This window comes from Saccopteryx bilineata, chromosome 5, assembly GCF_036850765.1.
Source record: "Saccopteryx bilineata isolate mSacBil1 chromosome 5, mSacBil1_pri_phased_curated, whole genome shotgun sequence".
Taxonomy (NCBI): domain Eukaryota; kingdom Metazoa; phylum Chordata; class Mammalia; order Chiroptera; family Emballonuridae; genus Saccopteryx; species Saccopteryx bilineata.
In genome coordinates, this window is record NC_089494.1 from 61932863 (window position 1) to 61949208 (window position 16346).

At 38.6% G+C, this 16346-nt stretch overlaps 2 protein-coding genes across 5 annotated transcripts in view; one reads left to right on the forward strand and one right to left on the reverse strand.

The window, feature by feature from the left end:
* Positions 1-233, reverse strand: part of SCRN3 (secernin 3) — a 43587-nt gene extending 43354 nt beyond the window's left edge. For 2 of the 4 annotated variants that reach the window (XM_066233894.1, XM_066233892.1), the window contains exon 1: positions 131-233. The gene's annotated coding sequence lies outside the window, so the exon portion shown is untranslated. The remainder of the gene's footprint in view (positions 1-130) is intronic. The other 2 variants (XM_066233895.1, XM_066233896.1) reach the window with 2 other exon arrangements.
* A 10-nt stretch (positions 234-243) lies between these two features.
* Positions 244-16346, forward strand: part of CIR1 (corepressor interacting with RBPJ, CIR1) — a 34812-nt gene continuing 18709 nt past the window's right edge. The window contains exons 1-7 of the mRNA XM_066233897.1: positions 244-395; positions 5716-5810; positions 9125-9198; positions 9742-9752; positions 9842-9906; positions 10200-10248; positions 11597-11714. Coding sequence (XP_066089994.1) covers positions 324-395; positions 5716-5810; positions 9125-9198; positions 9742-9752; positions 9842-9906; positions 10200-10248; positions 11597-11714 — 484 coding nt within the window. The 5' untranslated portion in view covers positions 244-323. The remainder of the gene's footprint in view (positions 396-5715; positions 5811-9124; positions 9199-9741; positions 9753-9841; positions 9907-10199; positions 10249-11596; positions 11715-16346) is intronic.

The following is a 16346-nucleotide window of genomic DNA, read 5'->3' on the forward strand; positions in this document are numbered from 1 at the left end:
CGCCGCACTCCGCACCCCAGTAGGGGCCGTTCAACTGCAGCCCGCGCAGCTGCGACCCGGAGCCCCTGCCACGGGTCCCGGATCCGACAGCTTCAACCATGCACGCCCCTTCCCGGTACACGGCCCTCACCTGGCCTCCGAGCAACCAAAAGTAAAACTGGGAAGGGGCTAACAGTGGTAGGTAGTGGAGTTCGCTGCCGGAAGCTGTCACCTTTGACCCCGGAAGTCCCCGCTGTTACGAAGGCGCAGTTCCGGTTAGGCGGCGGAGTTTGTTTACGTTGCTCTCAGCTCTAGTAGCTGTTTTCCTCAGCTTATCCGCCAAGATGGGGAAATCCTTCGCCAATTTCATGTGCAAGAAGGACTTTCATCCCGCCTCCAAGTCCAATATCAAAAAAGTGAGTAATGGGAACCGGGGAGGGTGCTGGCCCTTTGACTGGGTTCCCAGGGCGTGCTGGAAATGAAAGTGGTGGTGTCTCTAGAATCTCTGGGACAGTCGCCTCCTCCAGGCATCATTCTCTTTTAATCGCGCCTTCTTCCCCGCTGAGAAACCCGTTGACAAAGCTGATCCTCGACGTTCGTTCTGCGTCAACCCGGAGACGGGCCGCCCTGGTCTGATGCCCCTGGGCTCTGTGATCAAGAATTTGAATCCATAAGACATGAAGACTGATAATAGGGTTCCTCATTACTTCCCTCAGCAGATTCTGGTTTTGTCTTTTCGAATCCCAGGGATTACGGCTTCGGAGCGCAGCTACAAAGAAAACTTCCTATTTAAGATAAGGTATATCTTAAAACGGAAATAAAGTCACTCTCTTGCGTCCTCTTTTTATCTTACCCAATTGTGTAGCGTCTGCCTGATGACCTCGTTGAAGTTTGGCTTTTTAAGTAATCAGTTACATGTCTACTACATGCAGTAAAGAAAAACCGTGTTCAGTATTGTAGCAGTGGAAAGCAGACGTGAAGTAGGAGGAGTCTGAGCATTGGAATTAGATCTGGATTCTAGTTATTCCAACACAGTCGCTTTTAGCCCTGACACATTGCACATAATAATTACTATCTCTCATTCCAGTCTTCTAATCTGTAAATTAAGAAGATCAGGCCTAACCTATGGTGGTGCACTGGATAAAGCATGAACCCAGAATGCTAAAGTCAACCGATTGGAAAACCCCAGTAAAGGCACATATGAGAAGCAACTACTATGAGTTGATGCTTCCCGCTCCTCCCCATCCTTTCTTTTGCTCTCTCCTCTCTAAAATAAACGAACAAAATCTTAAAAAACAAAAATTAGTTGCCCTAACTTGTGAAGTTGTTATGAGGAGTAAATAAAATGGTTCAGATAAAGGCATTGAAACAAAGTACCACCTAGCACTGTGTCCACCACATAGAGCAGGTGCTCAATAAAATGTTAATTGCCCATACTCATTTACTTATTCTCAGCCTGTCCCAAAATACAGGTGTTACCCAGTTTCATTCTTGGAATATGCCTTGCTTACTCTCTTCTTTCTTAAGCAGTAACATCCAGTTTGATAGTTTTAACTACCCCCTCTTCACTCATGACTCAAGTCCACTCCAGGTGGTTCCCCCCAGGAGCACCTCAAAATAGCTATATACTAGCCAGTTTCATCTTGATATCCTACATGCATCTCAAACTCAACATATCTGAAATGGAACTTACCTTTCATTAAAAATCAGCTGCTTTTTATACTTCCTGTCTCATACGACTAAGAAAGGTAGTAACACAATCCTTCACCCAGTCACCCAAGACAGAAATTCAAGATTTGGCCTGACCTGTGGTGGCACAGTGGATAGTGTCAATCTGGAATGCTGAGATCACTGGCTTGAAACCCTGGGCTTGCCTGCTCCTCCTACCTTCTCTCTCTCCCTCTAAAAATGAATAAAATCTAAAAAAAGCTTTAAAAAAAAGAAATTCAGGGTTCATCCTTTTCCCATCACTCCTTTATCTAGTCAGCTAATAAATTCTCGAACCCCCCTTTTTGTCACTACTGTCTGTATCTTAGCTTAGACATGATATCATTATCTTTCACCGGCGCTGTTAGGTTTCCTAGCTGGATTTCTGCCTGCAGTCTTGATACCTCACAAATCTGTTCTCTACATGGCAACTTGACTGAGACATACTTAACATAAAATCACCCATTTAAAATATGCAGTTCAGTGTTTTTTAGTATATTTATGAATCTATGCAATCATTACCACAACTTTAAAATATTTCCACCACCCCTTCCCACGCCCCCAAAACCCATATCTGTTAGCAGTTCCTATCCATCTGTCCTTAACGCTCCCTCCTCTCCAGCCTCCAGCCTTAGGCAGCCTCTAATCTGCTTTCTGTGTCTATGTGCCTGTTCTGGACATTTCATATAAATCATGAAATATGTAGTCTTTCCGGAAATAATGGCTTCCTTCACTTAGCATAATGTTTCAAAGTTTATCCATGTTGCAGACTGTATCAGTGTTGCATTCCTTTTTATTGCTGAGTATTCAATTTTGTAGATATGTAACACATTTTATTTGTCTATCAGTCGAATATTTGAGTTGTTTCCATTAAGTAGTCTATTTATTTATTTATTTATTTATTTGCATTTTTCTGAAGTTGGAAAGGGGGAGGCAGTCAGACAGACTCCCGCATGCGACCGACTGAGATCCACCCAGCACGCCCACCGGGGGTGATGCTCTGCCCATCTGGGGCATCACTCTGCCACAATCAGAGCTATCCTAGCGCCTGAGGCAGAGGCCAGAGAGCCATCCCCAGCGCCCGGGCAAACTTTTGCTCCAATGGAGCCTTGGCTGCGGGAGGGGAAGAGAGAGACAGAGAGGAAAGAGAGGGGGAGGGGTGGAGAAGCAGATGGGCGCTTCTCCTGTGTGCCCTGGCCGAGAATCGAACCCGGGACTCCCGCATGCCAGGCTGACGCTTTGCCACTGAGCTAACCGGCCAGGGTCTAAGTAGTCATTTTAAAGCACAAATCTGATCTCTTCCCACTTATTAAAATACTACGGGATTAAGTCCAATAATATGGCTCCAGTTTATTTTTCCATCTTCATTCCCTTCTGCCATTCTCCAACTGCAGATTTTATATTCAGGTAACATCAAACTACTTAATTCTGGTTTTACACCTTTGAGCCTTTGTCTGAGTCATTCCCTCTACCAGTAATATCTTACCTATTTATTCGTTGGCAGAATTTTGATCCTCCTTTAAGACCCTGTTTAACATGTATGTAGTTACTTGTGTACAGGGTTTTCTGTTGGCAGCAGAGTTGTTAATAAAAAAAGATCAGAAATTTCTTAAATCTCAAATAGTACAGCAAGAGATTGAATTAAATAAAAGATGTTATAGCCCCACAATAGAGTGATATTCAGCTCTCACCCCCCCCCCATACAAAATTTTTTGTTTCCTGATCTGGGAATGACTTCCATGATATACAATTTTATTTTATTCATATTAGTTAAGTATATATATGTGTGCAGTATATGTTACCATTTATGAAAACCATGAGAAAAAAATGTGTGTATATTTGTTTTATATATACAGGGTGGGACAATAATAGGTTTACAGTTATCCCTGTTGAAAATAATACAGTAATTAAGTAGTAATATAAGAATAAACAGTTTCATGTACTCACAACTGTAAACCTACTTTTGCCCCACCCTGTGTATTCTTTGATGTATAAGTGCATTGGGACATCTTTGGAAGGCTGTAGATATACAAGAAATGGATAACATTGGCTACCTGTGAATATAGTTTCTTAATATAAAAAAACAACTTTTTAAAACCAAAGGTTGCTATAAAGCATTTCATTATACCAGTCTTCATTCTTGCTGCCCTACGTTATTTATTATCTTGTTCAATTTCATTATATTGTACATATTTCTGTTACCCAAATATCAAAATTTATTGTTACTATTTATATAAAATCACATTGTTTCTTATTATGAACAGCTTAAAATTACAGAAAAGTTAATATGATTTTTCTGTTAGCAGATTCATTTTGAAGACAGTATTTTTTTTACTTTTTATTCCAGTCCATGGTGAATACTCAATATGTATTTAAGCTCTTGAGCAATTGAGACAAGTAAAAATAACTTTGTAAAATCTAAAGCAAATGAATAGCAGTTATTCTGTTAGATGTAATATGTTATTCATTAGACTGTTATTAATATGTTATTCTGCCAGGCATTACTCTGTTTGTAATTTGAGCTACAGTGAAAATTCCAGACGTGCCTTTTTTTGCCTATCCCAAGTGTAGGTTTTCTTCCTCTACTATAACATTACATTGTTAAGTATGAAGTCAGTGGAAGAAACTTTCAGGAAGTTATACCAAGATAAATTTCTGGTATATTCTGTCCCTGAAGGGTTCTCTTTTCATTTCAGTTTTTGCTTTTATCTCCATATGAATCGTTCCTGTTCACATCTCAAATTGTGTGCCCATAGAACTTTCCTATCTCAGCACTACTAAAATACTAATTACTACCCTTTTTTTGCTTCTGAAATTGAATAATGTCAGTCTTGTTCCACATACATCCTCCTCCCCACACTAATTTTTCTCCTTATTTTAATAATTATAATGTTACCAATGTATTTGTACTCGAATTTACTTTTTTTTTTTTTCCCGAAGTGGGTGGGGGGCAGACAGACTCCTGCATGTGCCTGACCGGGATCCACCAGGCATGCCCACTAGGGGGCAATGCTCAGCCCCTTTAGGGCGTTGCTCTGCTGCAATTGGAGCCATTCTAGCACCTGAGGTGGAGGCCATGGAGCCATCCTCAGTGTCTGGGCCAACTTTGCTCCCATGGAGCCTTGGCTGCCGGCGGGGTGGGGGGTGGGGGGTGGGGGGTGGGGGGGTAGAGAGAAAAGAGAGGGGGAAGGGTGGAGAAGCAGATGGGTGCTTCTCCTGTGTGCCCTGGCCAGGAATTAATTATACCCAAGACTTCCACACACCAGGCCAACACTTTACTGCTGAGCCAACCGGCCAGGGCCTCAAATTTACTTTCTTAAAAGATAGCACATTTGTAGGAAAATATTAATTGTTTTTGTTGAATGGTTGTCAACCTTTATTCTAAAGGTGGTGGAAAGTCATTGATACAATTTAAGCCTGGAAGTAACATAATTAAATATCCTTTCATAAGTTGTGTGGGCTTTTTACCTTCACTACTTTTATGGTTTTGAGAATTTCACATAAGGACACATCAGCCTATGGTGTTGGTGCCTTTAAGACATTTGACACACCTCTCATCTCTTTGTTTCTTCTCTTGGCTCTTCCCATTTTCTACAACTATCTTTTATTTCCTCTTCATTATCCTCCATTTCTCCTCTCTTGGGGTGTCAGTAGTACTCATTGGCATCCATGGGCATTATTTAACCTGACTGTTATATTCTGTGTGTCTTCTAGTCTAGACATATTACATTAGAGAGATGGTTGTTATCCTCTGTGAAATAACACAGGAACTGAGTACAAAAAGCTCTTATAGGTATTCAGAGTGATCCTCAAGTGTGACATTTTTATTTAAAAGTTTAGCTCTTTTGAATGGTTGGATGTAAGGATTTATGTACAAAGGCACAAATCAGACTTTTCAGCTCTTATTTTGTGATGGTGTCTTAATGACCAAAATAGATTGTGTTGGTCATACAGTATCTTTTCAAACTTTAATGTAAAAGAAAAGCAAATTTTCTATTTAATTTAAAATTTTTTACTTCATTAATTTAGGTATGGATGGCAGAACAGAAAATATCATATGATAAGAAGAAACAAGAAGAATTAATGCAACAGTATCTTAAAGAACAAGAATCATATGATAATAGGTAAGAAATTCCACTATCCTGGTGATTTTAGAATAATCAGTTACATGAGGATGATCCCTTACTGAATTATATATTAAATTAGCCTTTTTGAATTGAATGTTTTAATGATAGGATTCTACTTCCAGTGACTCTTATATTTGTAGATGGCCATTTACCCATAATTCACATTAAATATAGATTTGTGTGACTTTGTATATAGTCTAGGATCAAGTCTCAACTTTGGCAAAGTTTAAAAGAACCATAAAAATCTATACTCAGACTACTGAGACCTCTCACAAAGATATTTCTTTAAAATACACTGAAATGAAAAGTTACACAGGAAAGCTTCAAAAAGTAAAGTGTCTCTACTTGACCTGCATGTCATTGTTCTGTTAATGGCAGGATCTTGGCTAGAGTTCTACATTGGTTTGGTCCAGCAAAGAACCTGCCCTATAGTTGTTGTCATTTTATATGTGTATTTGTAAGTCTGACTCTGAGGCTGGATTCTCTGGTTAATCAAGCCGGTGAATAGTGGTGCTTTAGTTCCATGGAACATACCTCTCACTTCTACTACTGGTTTTTATCAAAATATGGAACTTAAGCAAAGTAATGCTAAACTATTACTACTAAATACTCTCTTTAAAACATAACATAGTATATAGAGAGCAAAATTAAAGAAATACTTTTAGTTCAATTAAGTACTTTTCTCATTTTTATTAAATCTGGTTAACTTTTATTGAATACTATACCTACTTTATGCAAGACAATGAATGATATTGTAGGGGCCTATAAAAGTGTGATAGCATAGTTTCTCTCTACCTTCAAAAAAATCTAGAAAGGAATGGATATACACATAGTTTTCAAGGCTGAATATCATAACTGTTGTATTAAAAACACACTGCTTTAAAAACTCTAACATGCTAGCTTGGCCTATGGTAGCACAGGAGATAAGAGCGTCAACCTGAACACTAAGGTAACCGGTTCAAAACCCTGGGCTTGCCCGGTCAAGGCACATACAATAAAGCAAGCAATGAACAGCTAAAGTGAAACAACTATGAGTTGATACTTCTAGCTCTCCCTACCTCCCACCCCCGTCTCTCTCCTCTCTCTGTAAAATCAATTTTAAAAAAACTCTAGCATGCTAATATAGAATAGAATAATTCCATTTGGGATTACAAGGTAAGACTTGAAAGAGGTGGCATTTAAACTGAACTATAAGAGGCCCTGGCTGGTTGACTCAGTGGTAGAGTGTTGGCCTGGCATGCAGGAGTCCCGGGTTCAATTCCTGGCCAGGGCCTACAGGAGAAGCACCCATCTGCTTCTCACCCCCTCCCCCCCTCCTTCCTCTCTGTCTCTCTCTTCCCCTCCCACAGCCGAGGCTCCATTGGAGCAAAGATGGCCCAGGCGCTGAGGATGGCTCTGTGGCCTCTGCCTCAGGCGCTAGGATGGCTCTGGATGCAACAGAGCCAGGCCCCAGATGGGTAGAGCATCGCCCCCTGGTGGGCATGTCGGGTGGATCCCGGTCGGGCGCATGTGGGAGTCTGACTGCCTCCCCGTTTCCAGCTTCGGAAAAATGCAAAAAAAACCCAAAAAACCACCTGTTTGAGGTGGTGGCAGTGGGTGCCAGGAGGAAAAGTTACCTGCTGTCTGGGTCTGTGTCACTGACCTGGTCTTTCCCCAGCTTGCTGTCCTTATCCGTGCTTGTCTGTCTCTTGTGACACTTGTTTTTTTCCCCTGCCCCTGGGGGTTGTCTTCAAACTGTTGACTTCTAGGATTTGCTGATTTCACAGTGTGGTACTACTTTGTTTTTGTCTGTAGATTATTTCTCCAGGGGAAAAGGCAATGATTTCCTAAAAACTCAAACGAATGTGAAGAAAAGCAGTATGTTACTGATTGTTGTCATTGTCATTGTTTTTTTATAGTGTAAAATAAAAATAGTAAACTGAACTATAAGAATGATAGGAATTTAAATTAGTGGTTCTCAACTGAGGGCTGTTATTGTCCCCCCAGGGGGACATGTGGCAATGTTTGGACACATTTTTGATTGTTACAACTCAGGTTGGGTGCTACCAGCCATATAGCAGATGGAGACTAGGGATACTAAAAAACAGCTTACAATGCACAAGACAGCTTCTCACAACAAAGAGTGATGCAGTCCAAAATGCCAGTAGCACCACAGTTGAGAAACCTTGATTTACATGTCATAAAAGCTTATTAAAGATGATCACCATGGGAGAGTAGAGAGGGTGTTCAGGAAACAGTCAATAATTGAGTTAGACCAATAAAGAGATAGGGTAGGTGGGAAAGTAGGCTTGAACAGATTATAGTGTGTTTATTCTTCATCTTAAAAAAAGAATTACTTGCCTTGGCCTGATAGCTCAGTTGGTTAGAGTGTTGTCCTGATAGACCAAGGTTGCGGGTTCAACCCCCAGTCAAGGTACATACAGGAATCAACCAGTAAATGCATAGATAAGTGGAACAACAAATCAAATCAATGTTTCTCTTTCTGTGTCCCTCTTTCCAAACATCAAGCAATAAATTTTTTTAAAGAGTTTCTTTTTTTTTCCTTTAGTAATTAATAAGTATTTGAAGCTATGTATATATATATATATATCCTGTGTTTTTTGGAATTTTGCCCACTAATTTTAACATTCATTGATGGATCTTACCTGTATCAGTTTTTGTGGTTTTCTAATGGTGATTTTTTAAATTTTTTTTTTTTGAGAGAGAGAGAGACAGGAAGGGAGAGCGATGAAAAGCATCAACTCATAGTTGCATCACTTTAGGTGTTCATTGGTTGCTTCTCATACATGTCTTGACTGGGGGTGGCAGGGGTTGCAGCCAAGCCAGTGACTCCTTGCTCAAGCCAGCAACCATAGGATGATGTCTATAATCCCACACTCAAGCCAGCAATTCTGCACTGAGTTTGATGAGCCTGCACTCAAACCAGGTGAGCCCACACTCAAGCTGGCGACCTCGGGGCTTTGAACTTGGGTCCTCAGCATCCCAGGTCAGTGCTCCATCCACTCACTGTACCACCACTGGTCAGGCTCTAATGGTGATTTTCTAATTCTCTCATTCCTTCTACACTTTTTTAAATTTGAATTCTTCTCAAAAGAAAAATTTTCCCTTTGTCTCATTTAGTTATATATTTATTCATTTATGTCAGTGTGGACTCATAGATATTTCAGTTGTCATCTAAGGAGTGGAGTCAAGTTTTGGAACTTTATCACAAAACTTTAATTCTCTTGGAGTTTTTAGGGGTTAAGAGGACAGTTATTCTATAATTTTTTCCTGTTACATAAAATTGTTAACCTTAGTCTTATTTTATTTAGATTGCTTATGGGAGATGAGCGTGTAAAGAATGGCCTTAATTTCATGTATGAGGCTCCACCGGGAGCTAAAAAAGGTACTCACCTCATTTCTTTTAGGTCTTTGGTATGTTTGCAACTAAAGTTTAAGAACTGTTAATGACATTTTTAAAGTTGTTACCTTTTAAAATTGCTATTATTGTATAAAAATAATATTTGAAAATGCTGTAATCAGTAGAGTAAATACTAAAAATATTTGTCTAATAGATAATATTTCATGATTTGTCCTTTGAGGAGGAAAAAAAATCTCAACATCAGAAGTACATTTATTCTTTTATAATTTATATATCTTTTGTCCTTACTGAATGTACTTATAAATGGAGAACATAATATTCACTGTTTAAAAATCTATAAAAGTTAAAAAATTAGGAATTACATGCTTATTAAGTGCTATCTCTTAATACTATATTTTATCCTTCAGTGATTTGAACTTACCTTGTGAAAGAAAAATGTCAAACCAATAAACTCTTACAAGTCACAATTAAATATCATGATATATCATAGTATAGTATATGATAAACTTTTATGAAGTTTTTAACTTGATCTACCTTTTCCTCCCATATTTTTTGTATGCAATCAAGAAAACAAAGAGGTAAAGTACCACTTTCTATGTTTGAATTTACTTGCAATAGATTGTAATTTTATGAAAATATTGAAAGACTTTTTAATGAATGATTTTAGAAAGAGGAAGCAGAAGGAGAAACCGAATACAAGTTTGAATGGCAGAAAGGAGCTCCCCGAGAAAAGTAAGAACTGGTTTGCTTTTCAGATAAAATATATGTCACTAAATTTATCTAATATTTCCTCTTGTGTTGTCTTTTCATTCTCTGAAGAAGGCATTTAATATGAATAGGTAGTTTTAATAATTTGTCTTATGCTATTAATTTACTTGATTATAGTCTCTTTTATTTATTTTTTTCATTTTTTAAAAATTACAGGTCATTAGACTAGACACTTAATAACTAAGTGATGTTGGAAATGCTAAATGGATTTTTATAGTTCTCTATATTATGTTTGTATATTTTTCTTTACTTAATAGATATGCCAAAGATGACATGAACATCCGAGATCAGCCCTTTGGTATTCAGGCAAGTGATACATATTTTACTCTGCAAGTATAATTTGTATTTAACAAATGCTTCTCTATATTATTATCCAAAGGTATTTAAGCAGAAAAGGGGCTCAATTGTTTCTATTTGCACCTGGTAATAGAAGGACTAGGGGAGAGAACATTAAATGTAATAGACTGATGAAAGAGAGAAATCAAAGTTTTGTAGTGAATGCTATGATGATAATTGGCTTTGCCATTTCAAGGAATTTGGAGAATTAGCTCAAAATCCAGAAAAGATGCAAAAAAATACTTGTTTTGAACTAGAACAAGTTGTCATCAGCAGGCTAGATTCTTGTTATAATTAACATTTTTTGTAACATTGCCACGCTTATTTATTTTCATACTGTCTGTGGCTGCTTTCCTGCTACAGTGACAGAGTTGAGTAGTTGTAACAGAGTCCTCTGGCCCATAAAGCCTAAAATATTTACTATAGGCCAGCGGTTCTCAACCTGTGGGCTGCGACCCACAGGTTGAGAACAGCTGCTATAGGCAGTCCCTGGGTTATGAATGAGACTGGTTTTGTAAGTTTGAAAATGTTTAAGTTTTACATGCACAGAAAGGTAACAAAGTATGTTAAGACAAACATCTAAGTTGTATTTAATAGGGAAATGTACCTGTTCCAACTTACATGCAAATTCAACTTAGGAACAAACTTAAAGAACCTATCTCATCCCTAACTGGAGGACTACCTGTATCTGGCCTTTTACAAAAAGTTTGCCAACCCCTGGTCTAGGAAATTGAAACTTAAAGGTTAACTTTTTAAAATTAGAGAATTTAAGATGAAACCATGACATACTTTGTTTTGAAATTTTACCTTTGTTTTGTTTTGTTTTGAGAGAGAGAAAGGAAAGGAGGATAGGAAAGGGAGAAAGAGAGAGACATCAGCTCGTTATTCTACTTAGTTGTGTACCCATTGATTGCCTCTCATACATGCTTTGACCAGGGCTTGAACCGGTGACCTTGTGGTTGTGCCAGCACCCTCTGGATCAAGCAGGTGACCCAGGACCAGTAACCTGGGCACTCCAGGACAACGCCGCTGGCCAGGACACCATTTGGGGGTGGGAGGGGAGTATGACATTGTTTTATTGTCACAAAATAAGAGTCAAAAAGAAGTACATAGAATTTAGCTCAGCTTTCAAACAGGATTTATAGTAAAAGATCTTAGTATTTGTATTAAATTATAAAATATATTTATAGAGTCTCTTTCTCTGGATATCTAAAATTAGAATAATTCAATATAAAGTCTACCAAGAAGGAGGGATTCGAACATTGGTTAGATTCTTAGTATTTTAATAACCAAAATAATGTTTACTATTATTTCTCAGGTTCGAAATGTGAGGTGCATTAAATGTCACAAATGGGGTCATGTCAACACAGATCGAGAATGTCCTTTGTTTGGTCTTTCTGGAATCAATGCAAGTTCAGTTCCCACTGATGGCTCAGGTAGGCACTAGACATAATTTATTTGTTTTAGAATTTATATCAAGGACAAGTAATGAAAGATAAAATAATATTTTCTTTTAATCTCTCTGGGTTATTGTTTTCTTTTGGTTGGGTTGGGTTGGGTTGGGTTTTTTGAACTAAGGCACATTCCCAAAATATGATGCCCAATGGGAAACTCTGATCATATGTTTTGAATTTGAAAGGCTGTATATAAGAATTAAATTTAATGTGTCTAGCTAAGGGCCCCTATGAAGGATATATTAACATAATTTATCAGGTTAGTAACCTAAAAATAGCAGGAAGAAATGTTATTTCTCATAGTAATGTTCTCCTGAATTGTAAAAGTAGGTTGGTCTAGAAGTCTTAGCAATTACCTTTTTTTTAATTCAGAGATAAAATCAAAACTAAGTTTAAAATGATGTTAACTATGTTAAAATTATTTTTTACTTGAAAATTATTTACCTTCCAGCATATTATTGTCTACTTAAAAAAATTGGCCTAATTTGGTTTATGTCATTTGGTTTCTTTTTATTAAAAATAATTAAAACTGAGAAATTTTAACTTAAATTAGTATATTGTTGAGACAGCCACACTGATCAAACCATAACTCATAATAAATTATAATAGAAATAACCTGCTTAACCTTATAACGTTACATAAGTTATTTTATTTTGTGTGGTTTATTTAAAGATTTTATTTATTTATTTTTGAGAGAGGAAAGGGGGGGAGCAGGAAACATCAACTGTAGTTGCTTCTTGTATGTGCCCTGACCAGGCAATCCTGCGGCTTCGAACTGGTGACCTCAGCATCCAGGTTTATGTTTTATCCACTATGCCACCACAGGTCAGGCGAGGTATTTCACCTTTATGAGCTTCAACTCTTCATTTTAAAATAAGGGTTTGATTATATAACTCGAGATCTTCTACATTTTTTTAAGCAGCTATAAAATCTGTTTTTCTTTAAAAAGATATATAAAACAGGCCCTGGCCGGTTGGCTCAGCAGTAGAGCGTCGGCCTGGCGTGCGGGGGACCCGGGTTCGATTCCCAGCCAGGGCACATAGGAGAAGCGACCATTTGCTTCTCCACCCCCCAACCCCTCCTTCCTCTCTGTCTCTCTCTTCCCCTCCCGCAGCCAAGGCTCCATTGGAGCAAAGATGGCCTGGGCGCTGGGGATGGCTCCTTGGCCTCTGCCTCAGGCGCTAGAGTGGCTCTGGTCCCGGCAAAGCGCGCCCGGAGGCCAGAGCATCGCCCCTGGTGGGCGTGCCGGGTGGATCCCGGTCGGGCGCATGCGGGAGTCTGTCTGACTGTCTCTCCCTGTTTCCAGCTTCAGAAAAAAAAAAAATACAAAAAAAAAAGATATATATAAAACAGATAAAGACAAAGCTATTTTATTGAAGCAAATCTCTGGGCATGATGCCCCATCCTCAGCTCATCTAGTCCTCTGATGCACCTGTTCATACTCTCTATGGTTTCCACTGCCACCTCTGAGCCCAGGGTTTACCCTCAATCAGCATATGACCTTCAGTCTCCAGTCTATAGCAAGAGATACTGCTTTTTCTCAGCAAGCCAGATGTAGGCTGTAGGATTCAAGATGCCAGTTTTCATATTAGGAGTTTAGAAATCTGATCCATTATCAAGTTTGACACTCTTTCTTTAATGGTGTTATGAATGTCAGAATAGGTAGAGGAAGTACACAGATAGAATATTGTAATTAAAATTTTAAACCTGACCGATGGTGGCACAGTAGATAGAGCATTGACCTGGGATGCTGATGTCCCAGGTTTGAAACCCTGAGGTCTCCAGCATAAGTGTGGGCTCATCTGGCTTGAGCATAAGCTCACCAGCTTGAGCTCAGGGTTGCTGGCTTGAGCATAGAATCATCAATGTGATTCCATGGTCACTCACTTGAGCCCAAAGGTTGCTAGCTTGAAGCCCAAGGTCACTGGCTTGAGCAAGAGGTCACTGGCGTGGCTGGTTCCCCCCAGTCAAGGCACACATGAGAAAGCAATCAATGAACAACTAAAGTGCTGCAACTGTGAGTTGATGCTTCTCATCTTTCTCCCTTCCTTTCTCCTTTTCTCTCACTAAAAATATAAATAAATAAAAATAAAAAGAACTAAATGGGGAGTAACTTGATTTAGTGGCCAGGAAGGGCCTTCTGACAAAGTGATGTTAAACTGAGACCTGTCAATGACAGGAAAGATGCAGCTGTGTAAGATCTGAGAGGAGAGCATTTGGTATCATAGGCAGAAGGAACAGCCTGCCACACAGAGGGAACCATAACTTCAGAGAGCAGTGTACTTGGTGGCCAAGAACACAGACTGGGGAGCACTAGAGCTAAGTCAGTACCTGATTTGTAACCCTAGCTCTGCTCCTTAGTAGCTTAAAGCAAACTGCTTAACTGCTCTGTGGGGTGTAAGTGTAAGAACAAATACTGGTAAATATTTTCTAAGAATATCTCAAAACACTGAGATCTATGATAAAAATCAGTCACTTGACCTTCTATGACACCACATAAGATGATCTTTACCTTCTGTGACACCACATAAGATGATGTACCTCATACTTCTGATGTATCAGCAAGGTTGAGAGCCATCAGCTTCAGCTGTATGTAAGAACAGTTAGTCGAAGATCTGTGAAACAGTACTTTTGTTTGTTTGTTTTAAATTATGTTTTACTAATATTACACACTCATGGGTTTATCCCAAAAGAGTAATCATGGATATGTCCAAAGATTTTGTTGCAAAGTATTTTGTCTAATAGTAAGAGAAAGAGAGAACCTAAATACATAATAAAAGGATATTAAGTGAATAATCATGGGTTATCATCAATTGTATACTATACTGTGCAGCCATTAAAGATGATGTGAAGTCTGCTTAATGATATGAATGTTGTTTATATCATTTGGCCCAGTAAAAAAAAAGCAGATTATGAAACAAAGTAGTTATATGGATTCTATTTGTGTTTCTTTTTATATCTTTAGGTAAACATACAGACAGATATTTTTAGAAAAATACCTGGAAGGGGATAGCCCAACATATTAACAGTGGTAGTATGTTTATAATTTTTAAGTGAATATTATTTTTGAAGAATTGAAACTATACATAGAAATAAATTACTTAAAATTGTATTGCTCAGTTGATATCTTTAAGGTTTGACCTGAATTTAGCAGGATCACTTAACTAACACTAATAGAGAATCTTAAAACAAAATCAAAACTCTCCTATATCAAGTAGGAGAGCAAGTAATAATGATGTTGTATTTTGAATTTGAATGCAATGAAAAAACAAACTGCCCAATTTCCTAATCCACTTGCTGATTCAAGCTAAAAAATCTTTTTATTTAAAAAAAATCACCTATTGAATAATGTCTCACCAGTGAATAGAGATTATTTTTGCAATAAGGCAATTTCAGTGGATGTGGTTATCATGGGATAATCACACCCCTGGGGTATATAGTCTTGTGCCTGTAATCCCCCAGGAGTGTAATTATTTCATGATAACCGTACCCCCTGGTGCTGCATTATTTCTATTATGAAATTCTTACTGTAGTATATAAAGTAACTTACTTTGATCACTGGAAACTGCAAGGTGCTGTTAGAATGTTCCAGCTGTGAGGTTTACAGAGACCAGCTCTGAGATTTACTTCTCCTTTACAAAGTTAAATTAGGCAATCAAAATGCTTTTTTGGCTAAGCTTGTTTAGAATATCTTTGCTACTGATAAGATCATCTTTGTAAGTTTTTATCTATTCTAGATACATCCAAATTATATGTAAAACTTGCAAGCTTCAATGGTGACTGAATTTTTATGAAATATTTTTATTTTACAATATAATGAAATGTCCTGTTACCCAGTTTATATCCATATTCTGTGGCCCTATTCTTATTACAGAGTGTTATCATTTGTCACTCATGTTTTTTAATGTTATTGAAATTAAACACTTTTTGCCTGACCAGGCAGTGGCACAGTAGTTAGAGCATGGGTCTGGAATGCTAAGGACCCAGGTCAAAACCCTGAGGTCGCTGGCTTGAGTGTGGGCTCATCAGGCTTGAGCACAGGGTTGCCAGCTTGAGTGTGGAATCATAGACATGACCCCATGGTCGATGGCTTGAGCCCAAAGGTTGCTGGCTTGAAAACCAAGGTTGCTGGCCTGAACCCAAGGTCGCTGGCCTAAGCAAGGGGGTCACTGGTTCAGCTGGAGCCCCCTGGTGAAGACACATCATGAGAAAGCAATCAATGAACAACTAAGGTGCTGCAATGAAGAATTGATGCTTCTCATCATCTCTCCCTTCCAGTCTGTCTGTCTCACTCTCTCTCTCTCTCTCTTGTGTGCACACTTAAAAAAAAAAGGAATAAAAAGAACATTTTTTAATCTGCAGTGGTGTTTTCAACAAAGCAAGTAGATTTCTTTGGGGGGGGGATTATTTGGGTTTTTGTTTGTTTGTTTGTTTGTTTAGTGGGCCATTACATTTAATCCTAGCTCGCACCCAGCTGGTGAGAAATACACACAATGGAAAAACAATTCCCTTTCCATTCAGGGCTCCCAAAGCCACTGACTTAGCTGTGTTTCCTAGAATCAAAGGTTTGTACCTCACCAGCCTTATTCTCACCTCTGTTCCCCATCTCCTCTC